Source organism: Silene latifolia, chromosome 10, assembly GCF_048544455.1.
Source record: "Silene latifolia isolate original U9 population chromosome 10, ASM4854445v1, whole genome shotgun sequence".
In the NCBI taxonomy this organism is placed as follows: domain Eukaryota; kingdom Viridiplantae; phylum Streptophyta; class Magnoliopsida; order Caryophyllales; family Caryophyllaceae; genus Silene; species Silene latifolia.
The window spans coordinates 11,013,945-11,033,053 of NC_133535.1; the positions used below are offsets into that span (position 1 = coordinate 11,013,945).

Consider the following 19,109-nt stretch of genomic DNA (forward strand, 5'->3'; position numbering starts at 1 on the left):
TAAATTAAATTAAGTATTATTTTTGGGCTACTTTTCTTTTGGGCCAGTCCTATAGTATATTTGCTGAGCTCGGAATTAAGAGAGTTGCTGAATCACACCATCAGACTATACACCATCAGACTATACACCATATTACCTTATATCAAACAAAAAAAAAAAAAAAAAAGAGAAAGGAAATCAGAGAGCAGCGAGAGGCGACGAGTGCAACGAAGGGAAGGGGATTTCGACTGGATTTTTGGAGACGATTTCTAGCTTATTTTCATTCAAAATCGTAAGTAAGTTTATCCTATCCTTTAATTCGATTACTAGCTTAATTACGGTAGTATACAGTTCGAATGATGTAACCCTAGAATATTAATTTGGGGGTTTTGGTTATAGCTCGTTGAGACGGTTTTATACGACTTGACTGACCATGGATGGTGGATAATTGACCTGGAATCATTCATTGTTGGGACCGTGTGTTAGGATTGGTAGTGCCCAAGTATTATACCATCTTATAGCTCGTTTGAGACCGTCTTACTTATACATGGTGGTGTGGGTTTGTAGGGTGCTTGTTAGATGTGTATATAGGCTGCTATGTGTGTTAATGGAGGAATTCCTCGACATTATTTTTCCACTAAGCTTGATTAATTGAAAAGAATAATCAATCAGTTTGGTAGTTTGGTACGTTGTAGTTGTGACTTCATGTAATTGATGAGGCCACTGTTTTTAGATAATCCAAATAATTCAATTTCTGGGTTTGGATGATTAGCCTTTTGGTCTGTTAACTTACGCAACAATGGAGAGTGGAACTTGACTAGCTAGTGCGGCATCATCATCTTACTTTATCATCTCACACTTCCACTCATGTGTCCTCGAATTTCCAATTTATGAGCGATGTTTGGAATGTGTGATCGACTGAACTTAGAGTCTACTGGTCGGTCGACTACGGGGATCGGTCGATCGTCTAGGCTTTTAGCTTTTTCATGATTAGTTACCTTCTGTACTAAATTTATTTAACTAGTTAGTAATTGAATGTTATTTATTTTATTTAGGTAACGGCTTTGTCGAGGAACCATTTTAGTACTATTTGCTGAGCTCGGAATTTGCTAAAGGTAGGCTAGCTACTCAACATTTACTTGCGGGGTTATTATGTCCTTGTTTGGTCGCTTTGTTGTTATTTGGCATGTCTATATGGTCAATTGGCAATTTATCTTGTGAATTCATATTACTTGTTAAACTTGAAGAATCTGATTTGAGTCATTAATTACTAAGATCCTTCATTAATTAATTAATATTACTTTTTAACTAATTTTTTATTTAACTCTAATTTATTAATAATACCTTTATTATTTTCAGTATTTAAGTATTAAGCTATACATTTCGTATATCGTATATTTGTACTTTGCTAATACTATATTAACTCTTTGTAGTTTTCCCCAATTGCAACCACCACTCCACTTGCCACCCTACCGTCAGCCTCCTCGCCGCCGGCGTGCCTTAGCCGATATTTATCCTCGCCGGCGTCCGCCCTACCTGCCATCTGCCGACCACTTTCCATTCTCCAAGGTAACTTGTTAATTCTTCCCCAAATTTCAAGCTTTATTTTTACTTCAATAAAATTCGATTATTTATGCTATAAGACTTGTTAATTTGTTATTGTTAGTTTTTTAATCTATTTGTGCAATTGTAGATTTGTGGTACTTTAGATTGAATAATTTGCTTAATTATCTCATTTTTTCTCAAACCCTAAATCAGTCGCTTACTTAGCAATTAATTTCGGTTTCTTAGGACACTTATTTGAAAATCCGATTATGTGTGGAGGCTTTCTCTCTTTCCGGTGGTTGCATTTGGTGGCCTCCAGGTTATTTGGTTAATAATATGGTATTAAGTATTAACCCATTTTGAGACTAATGCTTCAAAAATCCATTCCCGGTTAGTTTAAATAAATGGGAAGGTAAAAAATAGTAGAACTAACGCTTCAAAAATCCAGATTTTGGGAGCCCATAACCCATTTTGAGACTGCCGTCAAATTTGGGTTCGACTTCCCATTTTGTGACCGACTTAAGGTGGTCTCAAATTTGCGACCGCTATAAATCAGTTTCAAAGAGTGCAATTTGTGACCACTTTGGGATCGACCATAGGCGGTCTAAAAAGTTGAAAAGGGGTCCCAAAAACACATTTGCGGCTGCTTTTAAAGCTTAAAATCACGTGTTTCTTGTAGTGATTTATGAAATATGTTTCCTTAATGCCACTCCTTTACTCAAATCCTGGATCCGCCCGTGCCTGTGTCAATAGTCACTTTAACAACAACAAATGGCGATATTTCGATCAAGAGCATGGATTTGCAGAACTTTCTCTTCACTCTCCTCCAATCCTTTGCGTGTCTGTATCGTCGGTACTGGTCCTGCCGGATTTTATACCGCTGATAAGGTTCATTCCATTTCTATTTATTGATATATTTTCTATTGGAAATTTGGAATTCCATAAAATGTGGAATTGATTTTGTTTTGACATTGACTTTTGATGGAATGTTTTAGATGCTCAAAGCTCATCAAACAGCTCAAGTTGACATTTTGGATCGATTGCCCACGCCTTTTGGTTTAGTTCGATCTGGTGTCGCTCCTGATCATCCTGAAACTAAGGTTTTCGTCAATCCCTTTTTTCTTACTCCTTCCATCCCATTTTTATTTGTCCCCTTTCCCCCTTTAAAAAGTTATCCCTAAATATTGTTGCGTTGCTTAATTTAGTAAGGAAAAAAGACGGGCATCTAATAACTCCCCTAGATAATGAATACCACGATCTCTACCGTAATAATGGTGTCTCAACTCTCTCTAATTCAAGGCATAGACTAAGTAATTCATCACTTTTTATTGTTCCAAAATACGAAGAGGGACAATAAAATTGAAACGAAGGGAGTATTTTGGACAGTGGATTTGAATGGTAATTTTAGCAATTCGGTTGTTCAATTCGTTTCGTTTACTTGAGCTGGTGTTTGAGCCAAGTGAATTTTTAACGTTTTCGGCTATTTTCAGTTTGTAGATATTTGCATTTTATAAATGGAAGCATATTTGTCTAAGTGGTTGAGTTTTCTGAATTGCTTATTTACCGGAAAGCTTGCAACAGATTGTGGTGAATCAGTTTACTAGGGTTGCACAAAATGAGCGGTGTATGTTCCTTGGAAACGTGAATCTCGGTTCATCTGTGTCGCTAAAGGAGCTTCGAGAATTGTATCATGTGGTGAGCTTTTAGCTACATTGTGCAGTCCGACAATGCTGAGTGCACTTCTTATAATTTTTTTCATAAGGTTAAATTGGATGTTTTCTTTTGATAGGTAGTGCTTGCATATGGTGCTGAAAGTGACCGAGTTCTTGGTATTCCTGGAGAGGTAAGTTTGAAATGACTGTTTTTCTGCATGTCTATCAGTGTTCTTGCTTCAGTATGAGATCTTTAAATATACTCTGTTTTCGCTTTGTGGGTTGTTTACAGTAGGATTTGGAAGGGATATATTCAGCTAGGGAGTTTGTATGGTGGTATAATGGACATCCAGATTGCAGGAACCTGGCTCCTGACTTGCACAGTACAGATACAGCTGTTGTGCTTGGGCAGGTAAGTAGATTGAGCTTAGCCATCTGTTTATATTATAATGAAGAAAGCTTCTAGTCAATCTGCGTTTGTTGAAAGTTTTTGGATTTAAATTCAAGACTCATTTTCCGAGTAAACATTCAATCATATACACCATTACATGCGTAAAGAAGTGTACTTTTAACTTTATTGCTTGCAAGGGTCTCTTGCTATGGTTTTGCAATCATCTATTATGGCGAATTAATGCCTAGTACACTTGATGCTGCTTATTTTCAAGTGACTTGGTATTCATTTCCTTCCCTCTTATAAGTGGTAAAAGATATGTGACCAGGAGTTTTAATCACCTGTGTCTTTTTATTTTTTTCTGTTTGTTTTCTATCTTTGAGGCTGAGGCAAGGATCGGTTTTAATTGTCTAGTTATTGACGACTATTGCTCGTATGAATTGGGAATAATTACTATAACTTGTTTGTGAAAGCGGAAATTCAATTATCTTAACCGTGTGTGAGGTTGTCAAAAACCGTCCTCCCATGAAGGCATGGACTACTGTTTGTTCTAAGCTAATACTTAAATGGTTTAGCCGTTCCTTCGACAGTTCTTTTACTATGAACATCGGTCCATGTTGCTTTTACAATGCCAGATTACATTGGCTCTCATAAATATGCTCTATAATACCGGTTTAGCTAGTACTTGCTTTTTAATTCCACCTTCATCTGCAACTTTTGTAGTATCTTTGTTTTACTATTGAAATGTGTCATCCTTAGCCAATCTACTCTACATGGCTTATACATTCAGATTCTTCCCGGTCTAGCTTCAGACATAAGTCTGGTAAGGTTTGTCTTACAATCTAACCTTAGATTTACAAAAGCATGCTTAGAGCATCCGCAAAGGTGAGGCTCCCCATATTTTCTCTTTCATTTTCTTATTCGTCCACCTCATTTTCCACTAACTTTTCCATTTACCCTGTCCAATTCATATCTACATCTATGCAACAATGAGGTTCCCGAACACCAAAATATATGGGAACCTCCCCAAAAGAACACAAATTATCCTTATTTTTTTTTTGGGGGACCTCCTCTACAAATAGTGGAGCCTCTAATTAAGGGGAAGTGTGTGCAATAATGAGGCTCCCCATTTGATGAGAGAGAGGACATATGGGGAGGTACCTCCCCACCTTTTAGCGGATGCTCTTAGCGCCCTTAGGCCCAAGGCTCTGTGAGGCACGAGCAAACACCTCGGTGCATCCTCTAGATAAGGTGCAACTTGTTAGGCGCACTACTATGTAATTTCTATATATGTTCTTTTCTTATACTTCCATTTAATATTATCTTTCATTGCCACATTTTCCTAGCTTCTACTCCTTTACATGTAAGCTCTCTTTAGATTCCAAACAATGGTATTGTTGCACACAATATGTTGATTATTGTATTTTGGCTAGAGTTACGTTTAGTTAAATAGAATTAGGATTATTTAAGGCCCGCTTAAAGAACATAATAGTGGCAGTCGGTTGTAATTACTAGGACCGATAAGTATAATCTTCTCATTTTGGCACGGGTTATTTTGCCTAAAGGGAAAGAGGAAATTGTTGTGGATCGCCCCAAAATGGAAAGGCGAAATTATGATGGAAAGGAGAAAGATTATGATGAGACACAAGGAGTGCAAGTGTACAATCTAAGTCCCCATTTTCTGTTGAGTTTAGATATATATATTTCTAAAGTAAGTTATGGTATTCAACTTATTGTTTTGGAACAGGGTGTCTTGTCTACCCGGGGTGCTTGAACTAGTTTCATTTTAGCAATTATTTTATTATTTTCAGGGCAATGTAGCACTTGATGTCGCTAGAATACTTTTAAGGCCTATAGAAGAACTGGCAAGCACTGATATTGCTGCTCATGCATTTGCTGCTTTGCAAAGGAGCTCAATAAGGTGTGTTAGTGAATTACCCGTTGCCATAAAGGATTGCCAATTTGCTTTCTTGCTCACTTGTCTCAGTATATTCTCAGAAAAGTCTATTTGGTTGGAAGGCGTGGACCAGTACAAGCAGCTTGTACTGCAAAAGAATTGCGCGAAATATTAGGTAACTTGGCGTCTTTTGTTAGTTTTTTTGTTGAATATTGATGTTCATTGGCAGTTATTGGATGGTGGAAACTTTCTGCTTGCAAGTAGAAGGTTATGGCCGTAGCCTGCTTCTGGTACTATTTACTTCCTCACCATATGAAAGAAAAAAGAGTTTCCCTAGTGTATCCACGCAATTCTTTATGACCAAACGACATAGCATCATCATATACTTTTCCTTGAAGTTTGAAGTCTTGCTATCTAAGAAAGGCACCCTCTTTTCTCTTCGTTCCCTCTCCTATATCACGTTATCTTGGCTTACATGAAATAATTTCTGTGTCCAGGGCTTAAGGATGTGTACATTAACATTCAAGAATCTGATCTTAAGAAAACACCAATAGACGAGGTACTACCCCTTGATGCCATACTGATTCTTTCAAATATTGCTTTCATGCTGACTGTAGTAACTCTCTTGTTAGTTATTACTTGTTTCTGACCAGACAGCTTATGTTGTTTTCTCATCTCTGAAAAGGAAGAAATGAAGAACAGCCGAATTCAGAAAAGGGTATATGAGTTGCTACGCAAGGCAGCGGGTTCAAGGCCTGCATGTCCCAGTCCTGGTCAACGTGAGCTCCACTTTACTTTTTTCAGGCGACCTGACAGATTTTTGGATTCAGACGAGAGGCAGGGTCATGTTAGAGCTGCTCGCTTTGAGAAGACAGCCCTTAAAGGTGGTTCCCTATTTGTTAAAAGTAATATGACTAACTTGAGGTCGGTTCCTGTTTATGATCACCCTATTTGTTAAAAGTAATATAACTAACTTGAGGTCTTCTTGCTGAGTGCTGACTTTCATTACTAGACTTTGTGCAATCTGCATATGGTGATGTTAGTTGGCTGTCAAATGTTGTAATGTGAATCATGTCTATTTTTTTTTCTTTGAGGGAAGTGAGATGTGATTTTTTTTTTTTCTTTTAAAAGAAGCGAACCTTGATTTTACCCCAAGTATTTTATTTTTAAGCTCTATATGAATCTAGTTTATTTTTTCTGATTATGTCTTTCAATTTAAATTTTGCAGTTGACTTGGATAAACAAGTTGCGGTCGGCACTGGACAATTTGAGGATCTTGAATGCGGGTATGAACTTTGTGAACCTTTAATCTGGGTTTGTTATTCTACCTATGCTTTTGTAGCTTTCGTAGTTGCTTCTCAGTTTTGCACGTCTTTTCTTGAGCTAACTGCACTTTTAGTTTTTACTTCATTTAGCAAGATTGGATGTTCTTGCTCCTTTCAAAGGCCTACTTTTGACTCTCAGAGACTAACACTGTTTAATAACTCTTTGAGATCCTGCTGACAGTAAAATTCCACTAGCTGGTGCTGAGTACTGAAGCACAATTTTTCGTGGCATGCTGCACTTTTAATAATCAAGCAAATTTGAGTCTTGAAGGATAAATAGATGTGCATTGCTGCTTTTGATTATTTGTTGTATTTCGTCCATTATTGTGGTTTACAAACACAAAGCAATGTGGTCATTCAACCGTCTTGGTCTGTATCTTCATACTCCCTCCAAGTCTCTCATTTGTTCCCTCTTTCCTTTTCCATTCGAGTCACCTTTTGTTCTGTCTTTCCTTTTTTGGATGTGGCTGTCCGGTTTAAATTGAATTGCATGTGAGGTAGTGTATTTTGTGTGGTCCATATTCATTTCCTTAATTATTGTGTACAAAAGAAAAGGGAACAAATGAGAGACTTGGAGGGAGTATTATAATAGGTTAGTATCTTAGTTTATTGGATGTTCTAGCAATTTCCTGTCTCATTGTTCGTGCAAACTGATTTTGTTCTCTTCAATATTTATCTAGTTAATGCTAGTTTTTTTGTTTTCTTCTGTACTCTCCTCCTTCACTCCTCCTTCACTCCTCCTTCACTGAACCAGAATACTTTGTTTCTGCAATTGAATCATATAAAATAGGTTTTTTTTTTGTCAGGGAGTACCTACCTAATATTGTTTTGATTGTCGCATGGTACCAAAGGCACTTTGACGTTAAAAAAGTCAAACTCCGTCACTTGACTAATGGAGCTTTTTAATTAATTGTTACATTCCTCCTTTTTCCCCCTCTTTTCTACATTTCCCTCAAAAAACCGATTTACTTCAGCTCTTCTCTTATCCACTCACTTTCAACCTCCCTATCTCCATTCTCCATAGCCAATGTCATTAATTTCCAATTAGTAGCCCCCTCTTCCCAAAACCAATCAATCATCATTTACCACCTCCGTCCACAATCAATTTATCATGACTTAGGTTGATTAGGAGGAGATGATGGTTGACTATGGAGGTGAAGATGAAGTTGGAGGAGCGGTGTTGATTAGGAGGTAATGTGGTTATGGGGGGTGCTTAGTTTGAAAAGGCGCGCCTTGGATTAGGCTCTATCCGAAACGCCTCGGTGCACTTTAGGTGCGCCTTTTGGACAAGGCTCACTAAGCGAGGTTCATTAGCACGTCTATATCTTTAGATATGCCTTTTCTTTTCACCATTATTCTTGAACTTTACTCCTTTAAATGTTAGTCAACTTGAAAACTCCTAAAAAGAGTATTGTTGCCCAAAATTTTATTTCGGAAATAAAATAAAGCTAAAAAAATAAGGCGCCTCGCGTCTAAAAGGCGCGCGCCTTCGCCTTGCGCCTCATCGCTTCAGCCCCTTATCGCCTCGGTGCGCCTCGGCCCTCTTCAAACTAGGGGGGTGGATGTTATTCGGAGGGTAAGAAGTTGTTGGAGGTGAAAGTGAAGAAAAAAAGTGGGTTATGTTGAGTAAGAGGAGATATGGATGTTGGATTGGAGGTGGAGTTGGAGAAGAGGAGATCATGTTTAATGAGTATTTAGTTTGAAATAAGTTAGTATTAAAGAGGGAAATTAGAATACTTGGGGTTACATCATACTCTATTCGCTGTAATGTTCCCCTTTGTCTTTGGCACGATACTTAAGGAATACTATTAAAAATGTATAAAAGACATTGGTGGGGTTGGTGATAGGAGAGAGGGATGAATTAGGAGTTAAATAAGGAGTTGTGGGTCCAAAACATTAAGGAAAGTAATAAAATAGGAGTAAAAGAGTTGTTTTGGGTTTGGTGATAGGAGAGATGGATGAATAAAATAAGGGATTAATTAACAAGAATAATCCAAACTATTGAGCAACTTCTCATATTAATCCGAACTTCATTTTAACCCACAATAAACCTTGCTATCGACGGTTCTTCTCATAATAAGCTATAATGACCGGCTACCTACTAAAGAAGTTAAATGACTTCCCATTGAGTCACCTCTCACTCTCTCAGGCTCTCACAAACGCACTAGCCTACCCTTCTGGCTTTCTCTATCACCATATCACCACCACCGCCCGCCAGAGTCCGAGCCACCGCTCCTAAATCGATCATGGCCGCTAAAGCTAAGACCCACCTCATCTACTTCAAATGAGCGACCAGTCCAAGCCACCTTTATCGCCGAGGAACAATCCATTGTAGCTGCTTGTCATCTCCATAAACCGTTTGCATCACCACTGAACTCGCCATTGATAGCTCGTCCGCTGCTCTGATCTGTAGCACCTTCATCACCGGCTCACCGCCACTAGTCCAGCCAAGGCAAGCTCCCCAATAGAAGTACCACCTGCTCTGTGCTCGCTACAAGAACCACCACTTGTGAACATCCAAGATCCAACCACTTGTGACTTGTTATAATCAAATCAAATGCATATACTGTAAATTTCATGGTTTAACTGCTTTGCGTTCATGTGGAAACAATCGAGGATGAATGGTTGGCCTCACCATGATCATTCTAAATAATCCACAGTTTGAAGTACAATAATTACCCCCAATCCATCATTTATGCCAAAAAGTGTGATGTTTATTAACAGAAGAAACAACATATGACTATTGACAGGTTTTTGTATTTGCTGATTACAAGATAAAATCTCACAAATGTTAGGCGCATAGTAGGAGAGAGATGACATTGTTGGAGTAATTAATTTTCTCTCATCATAATTATTAATTATTGTATAATAAAGAAAGAAGATGATGTAAAAAAATGGAAAAAACCGGAAACAACAGGTAATTAAAGAGACAAGTTTGTTCAAAGAAGGGTGGGGTAGTTGGGTTTATTGTCAGTTAAAAGGTGGTTCGGATTATTACTAGAAGATCGGCAATAGTTCGGATTATTCATGTTAATTAACCCTAAAATAAGAGTAAAAGTTACCAAAAAAGGATAGGGGAACATTACTTGAATAATCTGTTTCGGGAAAGAGGGAACATTATAGCGAATATGAGGGAGTATGATTTTCCGTCAAGTCAAGGCGGAATATTGATCTTTTTTGACAAAAAAATTCAGTTGATACTCGTTAACAACCAAAACATAAATATTACTTTTGGGCAAAAAAAAAATGTTAGGTACCTTGGTGCAAAACTGCAAATGACCCTAAATGTTAGGTACTTCCCCACAAAAGACCCTACAAAAAAAATAGAGTTTAAGAAGAATAATTATGAGTTTATTTGATTGTACTTCTGGCATACTTGTAATTATTGATTGTTTTGCCTTTTGTTCAGCTTGGTGCTAAAGAGTATTGGCTATAAATCCGTGCCAGTTGATGGATTAGCTTTCGACCAACACAGAGGTAAGCAGAGGGCATTTAGTATGACCAAAGATGTAGATATAATTTGTAAATGCACTTGTTTCTAATCTTGTTCGTTTTTTTAAAAGATGCTGAACTTGCTCTTAAATGCCATTTGGTTGACCTTTGTGGGTTGTAGAATTGAACAACCATTCAAGAGTAAACGTCTTGCTAAGCTATCTCCTTTGAAGGCCTTTCAGTTTCTTTCATTTAAGATATTCACCCATGTTAAATAATTTTTGATTGGTTATAATGTTCACTAGCGACTCACAACTCACAAGTGCTATACTAACCTTATATTGTAGCTACATGCCTATTGTCAAGACCAAACCGTTCACTTTGGGTCTCTGGAAAAACCTCTGTGTTAGCACAAGGGTAAGACTGAGTATATCCGACCGCTCCTATCCCGCAATTTGTGGGAGTTCTTGAAGAGCACTAGGGTAATGTTGTTGTATGGAACAAAACTACACCTCTTCAATTTTCTCATTATTTCTTGTTTCCAGGTATTGTTCCAAACATAAGAGGGCGGGTTTTGAAGAATACATCGGGTGATTGTTTGTTGCCGGAAGAGGGTTTGTATGTCTGTGGGTGGTTGAAAAGAGGACCAACAGGGATTGTAGCAACAAATCTCTACTGTGCTGAGGAAACTGTGAGTCATTGGTTCTGCTTAACGTTTATGCTAGATTTTCTCGGCAAGTGCTTCATTTGTCCATGAATAGACTTTTCATTTTCTTTTCACTATAATTAAGGACCGTATAAGATGAGGATGAGATTGCATGTTAAAGTAAAGATGTGGGTTTTCAGACCATAATGACTGCAAACAATTTACAGAAAAAGAAATATTTCAAATGAGAAGTTTAGTCAGATACCCAAAAGGAAACAAGGAAGTTTATTCATGTATAGAGAGTAGATGTTTTAAACTCCTAATGTGGTACAAAAGCTTTGTTATTTTTGTTGCTGCATGTTTTTCATCTTCTGTTTTTTGAGAGACAGGTTGGTAGCATAACAGAAGACCTTGAAAGTGGGCCACTTGCATCAGTTTCAAGCTCACCAAAAGCCGGAAGGGAGGGGCTTCTCCAATTGTTAGACGGTCGTAATGTCAGAGTGCTACCATTCAATGCCTGGGAAAAAATCGACTCTGAAGAAAAGAGGCAAGGAAGCCTTAAACATAAACCCAGGGAGAAGTTGGCTTCTTGGCAAGAGTTGCTGACTGTTGGGTCAAAATAGATAGATTTTGCCTGATTTCTTTTGATACAAGGAATCCAGATTAATAGAAGAATTTGCAGGGAAAATACTCATCTACTTGGTGCACTACTCACAGGAAATGTCCGTTTTACTTCTTATTTTTAAAAAGGGAGCCACAACCCCTAAGAGTAGTTTAGGTCATGAGTACCATTACTCAACGATTATTAGCTAGCCAGTATGCTGACATTTGTAACGAGAATTATTGGTTAGTACTTGCAAAGTTACAAGTTACGATACAATCATACAAGTGTATTACTTGGTATGTACTTTGTCTGGAATTTTGTACGTTCCTATATATTTCATTTTTTGTTAAATACATCTTGAATCCGTTCTCTTTCAATTTCAACAGTCAATTTTTCCTACTGTGTCTGCTGATTGTATTTGGTGGTAAGAGTCTGGTGTAATTGTTCAGTATTGCAGATGGCAAGTAGCTCACTGGTGAAGTTATTTGACTCCTTGTCTGGGTAAAATTTCGTTGCTTCGCATATTATATCGGCTTCTCGATTTCCAATGTTGTCGTCATCATCCTCACATATTCCATCGTTCGACTCCTCAACGGGCTCAACCTTTTCCCTCCTATTACCTACCAAGTACAAACTGTTTCAACTCCTCAATCAAGACCGCTTCAAACCCATCCTGCCTGTCAGGAACATTAGTGTAACCATACCGAACCACACATCTAAACACAAGCTCTTTCGGGTGCACCCTTGGGAACAAAAACCGTTCCTCAGCAGGGACCTTATTAATCGGCCATGACTTGATAGATGTAAAGACTAGCACCGAGTGCAATGCACGGATATTACCCACATAATACTCAAATATGGGTGGGATCCCATGGACTAGCTCCGAATAGAAGATAGCCATACCCGGGATGCGACACAAGTTAGATTGATCAACTATTTCACATACCTTATCACGAGTTCGTAGTAGTAAGTTTTCCTATACGCGTAGTTCCATGTGAACATAATCGCCATCAGAACACATGCAAAAGCACTTGGAAATTTGTACAACACCGCGCTCAAGTAGATTAATTCTCGACTGACATATATAATGCAACATATGTACAAGAGGACTAGAAGTATATGCGTCTTCCATATTAGTAACATCACTAGAACCATGAAGAAGGATGTAAATGTCTCCGCGAACACAACGGCAATGCCTGCATTATTAAGGTAAGGTAACGAGTTTTAGTTGAGATAGAAAATACTCTAAGCATTTCACAGAATTCGGAGAAATGCACAGTGTCGTATAATGGCCGATATGTAACTTACCATAAGCATTACCAATGTGTGTACTTGTTCCAAAACCAAGAGTGACGCACGCATACACAAGCGAACATCAAGAGATAATTTAGTTCAGGTATATAGACTTGGCTGAAGTATGAACAACTTTGACACGAGGGAAACATCCTAGAGCTAGAGATTGATGTATGATTGAAAATGTTCCCGAAATCATGGCCTGGCTTGCTATAATTGCAGCTAGGACTGCAATCACGAACATTGGCCAGTAACCACGGAGTATAAAACAGCCTGTGAATTTCACGGGTTTAAAACTAGTTATGGATAAATTTGATTACCTAGCCCCTAAAGCCCGAGTAAATTGGAAATTCATCATCTATTTAACTCTTGTATAGTTGTATGCCAACGAAGCGACTTTTAAGCAATTCACATAAAATGTCCAATTAATGCGTGTTTAAAATTAATGGGGTTTTAATTTCGTCATGAGAACTAAACAATCTTTTATATTCGAGTTATCAAATCGAACGAATTGGATTAAATTTCGACATGTTTAACTAAACCTGATAAAATTGACCTGGCTCGAATGACCCGACCCAATACCTGATTTCAAGGCCCGAGCTTGATACTAACCTGAAGTAACCATACCCAAATGTTTATTATTGCACATTGATTTTTATCCATAAATAACTTAATAATAATCGACTTGAAAATGACGCGAATCCGAAATGACCTGACCTAACCTAACCTGACCCAGGTTCTTGCAAACCCAAAACAAACTCGACTTGAACCCAATCTGATTAACCCGTTTGCCAGTAGACCTGACAAAATTGACCCGACCCGACACCCAAACTCAAGATCCGAGGTTGACCGAAACCCAACTTGACCCGACTCGAATATTTATTGTTGCAAACTGATTATTATCCACAAATAACTTGATAATAGCCGACAGAAAATGACCCAACCCAACCCAAAATATATAATATCGAAATTGACCCGATCCGTACCCAACTCAATTAACGACCCGTTTACCAGTTCTATTTACCAAAGTCTATGTTTAACCAGTACCACGGACAGGTCACGACCCACGACCCACGGAAATTTCCACTCTTTTTCTTTGGTTATACCAGTCCGTTTTTCTTAAGACCATTGCTTTTAGTCTGAAATAAGACGGGTAATATGTCATAACATTCTGTGACACCTCTAGTCATAACATTTTGTGAATTAATTGGTTATATTTTCTTAAAAAATGGCAACATTTTATCAGTCTGACAAATAAGACCAAAAGTGCGTTGAAACAAGAATTTGTGTGGTTATACGGTTAGTCGGTTACACCAAAGGATGGAAAGCACAACGCAGAAGCACACAGCACAAGAGCAGCACACAGTAAAAATACTCCGTACTCCGTATGAACGACTCCAACTTATACCAAAATCACACGATTCACACGTATATACAGTGTATTCGCATCGTATAAATATTAAATTAACAGCAGCCATTGATTTAGTAATTTGGTCACTTTCGTCAACGTCTCTCAAACAACACACAACCCTTTTTTTCAGTTCATTCACATCTTATACTTTCCTCTTTCATTTTCTCCACACATTTTTTTTTTTTAATTTATCCTCTCACTTCTTTCTTTGATTCCTTCTTCAGGGTAATTTTTATCCTAATTTCTTCTAATTCTTGTTTGTTTGTTTATTTATTTATTAATTTAATTGTTTGTTTTATTTATTGATTTTTGTGGGATTAATTGATTGTTGTTTTAAAGTTAGGGTTTCCAATTTGAAGGTGAAATTTCTATTAAATTTTAGGGTTTGTGTTGTTAATTGATTTGGGATTTTGTTGAATTGTTGTAGATCTGTTTTGTTTTCTGATAGATAGGTGTGGTAGGTGAGGAAATAAAATGAAAAAAAAAAAAAAGATTTTTAATTGGAAATTGTTAGGTGAAATATTGCCATATTGGTTTTTTTAGGTGTAATTACTAAGGTAATTTGTACAATTGGGTAGAAATGAAGATTGTTGGTAGATTAATTAGGATCTTTGTTAGGTAACTTGCTAATTTATCTTAAAGATTGGATCTTGCATAAGTAATACCTAGGAAAATTGAGGATAAATGAATTAGATTTCCGTTTTTATTAAGGCACTATATGGAGTAGATTGTTTGATGTATGTTGCTGTTATATCGGCCTTGGTGATGGTTCTACTAGTTTCATGTATATGTCTGATGTCTCGTAGCCTCTGATTCGAGCAAACTATCATTGACGGTTTCAAAGTTTGATTCATATCTGCCAACCTCAAATTTCTATGAGATTAAGGGTCTGTTTGGATAGGAGGGTTTGGAGGGAAAGAGAGGGGTGGGAAAGGAAGGGATGATAAATCCTTTGTTTGGTTAGCAAAATGGAGGTGGAGGGATTTTGAGGGGAGGGAAAATGAATCCCTCCACTTCCCCCCTCCAAGCCAAATTATTTCCTCTCCAACAAAGACAAGATTTGGAGGGAAAATGACCTCCTCCATTTTCCCTCCCCTTCCCTTCCATCCCTTTCTCTTCCCTCCTTCTCCCTCCCCTCCCTTTCCCTCCACTTTTGCTATCCAAACACACCCTAAGGCTTTGTTTGAATAGGGGAAATTGGAAGGAAAGGGATGGGCGGGATTTGGAGGCCGACCATTTCATTGTTTGGGTAGCAAAATCGGTGGAGGGATTTGGAAGGGAGGGAAAATGAATCTCTCTATTTTCACCGATAAAGTAAATTATTTCCCAACCAACAAAGCAAAGATTTTGGGAGAACTCCCTCCCTCCATTTTCCTTCCCTTTCCTCCCTTTCCCTCGATTTTTTGTATCCAAACAAATGTCAAGGCTATGATGTTGTAATTGTCGTCGTACTTGTCGTACTTGTTCTAGTTTTTCTTACTATTTGGGTTTTCTTCTATATTTCTCTTCTTTATTTTTTCCTTTTAAATGTGACCCTATCATTTTGTGATTAAGGCTCTGATGTTGTTGTTGTTGTTGTTGTTGTTGTTGTTGTTGTGACCCTATAAGATGCCATGGATTTGAGATGATGTTAGTAGTGGTGGCTGTGATTTGCTGGTAGCTAATCAATTTGTTTATCCATATTTGCAGTTAACTAGAAGAAATGAGTCGCACTCAGGATCCACACAAGGCATCCTTCCCATTTGGAAATCCTTTCCGGATGATTCTTCCAAAGGGCTCTTCTCTATCTCCCAAACTTATGGCACTACTGAAAAAATTCGAGGCAACCTTGGACGAAAGGCTAAAGAAACTTAAGCCAACGCACAAGGACGATGTTTTCAGCTTTTCATGGATGGTATTAGCTATGCAACTCCTATCAGAGACTCATAGTGATATAAAATCTCTGATAACTGACCTTGAGCTGCCAGTATACGACTGGGATGACAAATGGATCGATGTCTATCTGGACAACAGTGTTAAGTTGCTGGATATTTGTATTGGTCTTAGTTCTGAGCTTTCAAGAATGAGTCAAGGGCAACTATTACTCCATCTCGTTTTGCGTAATTTGGAAGGAAAGAGCTCAACCGAGCTTTTGAAGGCTAAATCTTCAATCGACAGCTGGAGACAGCATATTGCTTCCGGGAACGGAAAAATTGAGAATTGCATTCCCATTATAGATAAGCTAATGGAATCTCTGGAGTTGCCAAAGATTAAGAATTCATCGAAAGGAAAGGTTTTGAGGCGGGCTATGTATGGGGTTAAGATGGTAACTTTGTTCGTCTGCAGCATCTTTGTATCTGCATTTTCAGGTTCTGACAAAAAGTTGATAGATTTGCAAGTGTCTGGAACACCCTTGTGGGGGGAAGCCTTCATCAATCTCCGGGCCTGTGTTTACGGTGAGATTAGAAATTCATTATCAAGTGGTAGAAATGTCCTTTTGAAGGAGTTGGAGGCAGTCGATATTAGCCTCAAAGAGGTGTATCCCATCCTTCAAGAATCAAAGGAGCCTGTGAACTTTGATGCCTTGCAGAAGTCATTTACAGATTTGGGTAAGACAGCGGACAATCTCTCGTCTGGACTAGATCTTTTGACAAAAGAAGTTGACGGGTTTTTTCAAATAGTGTTAAGCGGACGTGATGCTTTACTTTGTAACCTTCGAGTGTCTAGCGGTGTCTTCGATTCTCCAAAAAAGTACAAGAGGGAGGAGGAGCAACTCGCGAGATGATTGTTGGACATGGGGAGATCATGTGTATAAAGGGGTTTAGGTATGGTTTTTATAGTCTTTTGTCGGAGTGCAATAGATATTCTCAGTCTTGCCCTTATGCATATCTTGTAACTTGTAACATGTTTGCCTCCATTGAACGATTGAGCTTTGTATCCGTGTACTACAATAGTATGCTAATGATATATGAAAGGTATTTTCTGCGTGCAATACGTGTTTTTTTTTTTTTTTTGATGACGAGGGGTTGAGTCCCCCCGGGGCCATGCATTCCCGCACCATCACATGGACCATGTAAGCCACCCCCTTCGGGGGCTGCAGTGGCCAAGTGATCAGAAAGTCGCATCTTTGGCCAAGTGATAAAAAAATACGTGAGCTTCTACTGTTTGTGCTGTTATATTTCTATCTTCAAGATGTATTATTGTCTACAGTTTTTTGCCTTCTCTCATTTTCTCTTACATGTCGAATCCTGCGAATGGAAGAACTTCTCTTTCTTGTGTACTTCCTCTGCATCATCTTATGCAGTTCTTACTATATGCATCGAGGATTCCCTTACATTTGTTTTCTGTTACCGTTCTTTACTACTAGTTGCTCTCTATATGTCAAGCTGTTAATTGCTTGGTCTTTTGCAATAGCATGAGTTAAATATGAAGAAGCCTTCATAATTCATATACATGTACAACTTTTGAGACGATGTTTTGCACAGTGCTGTGTTTTTGCGTGACAGTCGGTAAGAGTGGCTGTTCTGGGCTTCGAGATGCGCGACACAGAAGTAGTGAGGTATGTTCAACAAGTATCTAATGTGATGTTCGTGTTGACTTCAGGGAGTTTCAAATTTCCATGCATCTAACTTGTTTGTTTCATCCCATAACCTATTCCACGTTCTTACGACTTGTGATTACGTACTAAAACTTGGGCGAGACGGTCTTCAGCATGAATCTGCTTTTGTTACCTGTGTTATTTCAATTCTTGATATTATTCTGAGTTTGACCTGGCTAGTTCAGCGGGTTGACCTGGCTTGTCCTCCATCCGCGCAGGTTCAAGATTATTAATTTTAAGCCGGAAACACAATAGATAACTTTGAGATCTGACGTTCAGCCATGGACCAAACGTTGAAAACCAACGTTCGCCATGGTCCAAACTTGGGAAACCAACGTTGGCCATGGTCCAAACGTTGGAATCCCACGTTTGGTCCATGGTTCAACCTTAGGGGTACAAATTTCAGATTTACGCAGAAAAATCGCAATGTTTGCTATTACTAAGTCAATACGTGACGTAAATCAATTATCGAATAGATTTAACGGTGCGCAAAAAAAAAAACTAAAAATTAACCAAATAATGAAGCGATTAAGTTGTTTAAGTACCGGTGATTCGGGATCCGTCATGTTGTTAATTGTTGTTGTTGGGTTTTTTTTTTATTTAGTTGATTTTTAGTGGAATTTGAGAGAAAATTTTTTAGAGAGAGTGTTGGATGAGTGGAAGGGCAGTTATCGTCTTTTTTTTGAAAAACGTCATTGATATTTACTAAAATTTCGTCGATATAAATCAGGCCCCTACTATTATTACTGAGACAGGACTCGGCCCCACTTCGTGTTGCTATTATACATCGTCTGAAGCAGTGAACATGGCTAGGAAAACATGCTTACTTTCTTCCCTCGTGTTGTCAATGGCTGTGTCCTTGTTTGAGTTGTTTCTGCGCACAACTCATAGGCTGTAGGTCCTGTAATGATTGACATGAACCAACCTTTGAAGGTTCTAGTATGACCATAATGGTTGACATGAAACTCGCCATACTGACCATCCTCCCCGCCTAGTCGCCTACCGCTAAGATTAATGTTGGTTTTGCTTGAGACAGTCTTAATTTGAAAGCTCTCGCAATCTCCTTTTATTTTCACCTTTATTTTAGTCGGGTGTGACTGTGTGAGATCTTTCTTTTAAGTTTTAATGGTTTTAAACAAGAAATGGTGTAAGATTAATGTCTAGCCAACCTCAAATTATTGTTATTTTTTTTAAGAAAACCCCAAAAGCAGGATTACAAACTTTCATTCAAATCAGCTTCCACAAATTCAATAATACGACGTTGAATAGTCGTATTTTTTAGTATTTAAATTATTTACTCCATATTTATTTTAAATATTACTCCGTATTATTTACTTTTTGATTTTTCAAACATTTG

At 38.1% G+C, this 19,109-nt stretch overlaps 2 protein-coding genes across 6 annotated transcripts; both read left to right on the forward strand.

Moving 5' to 3' along the window:
• The first annotated feature begins 90 nt into the window (after window positions 1–90).
• LOC141605088 (NADPH:adrenodoxin oxidoreductase, mitochondrial-like) lies at window positions 91–11,822 on the forward strand. Of its 5 annotated transcripts, none has more exons than XM_074423717.1 (16): window positions 91–275; window positions 1,035–1,094; window positions 1,413–1,548; window positions 2,278–2,412; window positions 2,520–2,624; window positions 3,106–3,219; window positions 3,314–3,367; window positions 3,472–3,588; window positions 5,379–5,488; window positions 5,566–5,639; window positions 5,962–6,023; window positions 6,150–6,348; window positions 6,693–6,750; window positions 10,199–10,266; window positions 10,767–10,912; window positions 11,257–11,822. In XM_074423717.1, exons 4-16 carry the CDS (start codon window positions 2,296–2,298, stop codon window positions 11,488–11,490), a joined length of 1,458 nt encoding a protein of 485 aa, XP_074279818.1. In that variant the 5' UTR covers window positions 91–275; window positions 1,035–1,094; window positions 1,413–1,548; window positions 2,278–2,295; the 3' UTR covers window positions 11,491–11,822. The 5 variants fall into 5 exon arrangements, with proteins under 5 accessions (XP_074279818.1, XP_074279822.1, XP_074279819.1 ...); XM_074423721.1 differs by having other exon boundaries at window positions 127–271; window positions 3,096–3,219; XM_074423718.1 differs by having other exon boundaries at window positions 127–271.
• Window positions 11,823–14,115: 2,293 nt separating this feature from the next.
• Window positions 14,116–17,146, forward strand: LOC141605093 (protein BPS1, chloroplastic). The gene is made up of 2 exons (XM_074423730.1): window positions 14,116–14,400; window positions 15,865–17,146. The coding sequence occupies exon 2, from the start codon at window positions 15,878–15,880 to the stop codon at window positions 16,937–16,939; it is 1,062 nt and encodes a 353-aa protein (XP_074279831.1). The 5' UTR covers window positions 14,116–14,400; window positions 15,865–15,877; the 3' UTR covers window positions 16,940–17,146.
• The last annotated feature ends 1,963 nt before the right edge of the window (window positions 17,147–19,109 follow it).

Excerpts from the sequence above, each read along its gene's own strand:
- LOC141605088 (XM_074423717.1), top strand. The coding sequence starts at position 2,296 with ATGGCGATATTTCGATCAAGAGCATGGATTTGCAGAACTTTCTCTTCA. Across the intron at positions 2,413-2,519 it reads GATTTTATACCGCTGATAAG|ATGCTCAAAGCTCATCAAAC; the intron begins GTTCATTCCATT and ends GGAATGTTTTAG. Across the intron at positions 5,489-5,565 it reads TTGCAAAGGAGCTCAATAAG|AAAAGTCTATTTGGTTGGAA; the intron begins GTGTGTTAGTGA and ends GTATATTCTCAG.
- LOC141605093 (XM_074423730.1), top strand. The coding sequence starts at position 15,878 with ATGAGTCGCACTCAGGATCCACACAAGGCATCCTTCCCATTTGGAAAT.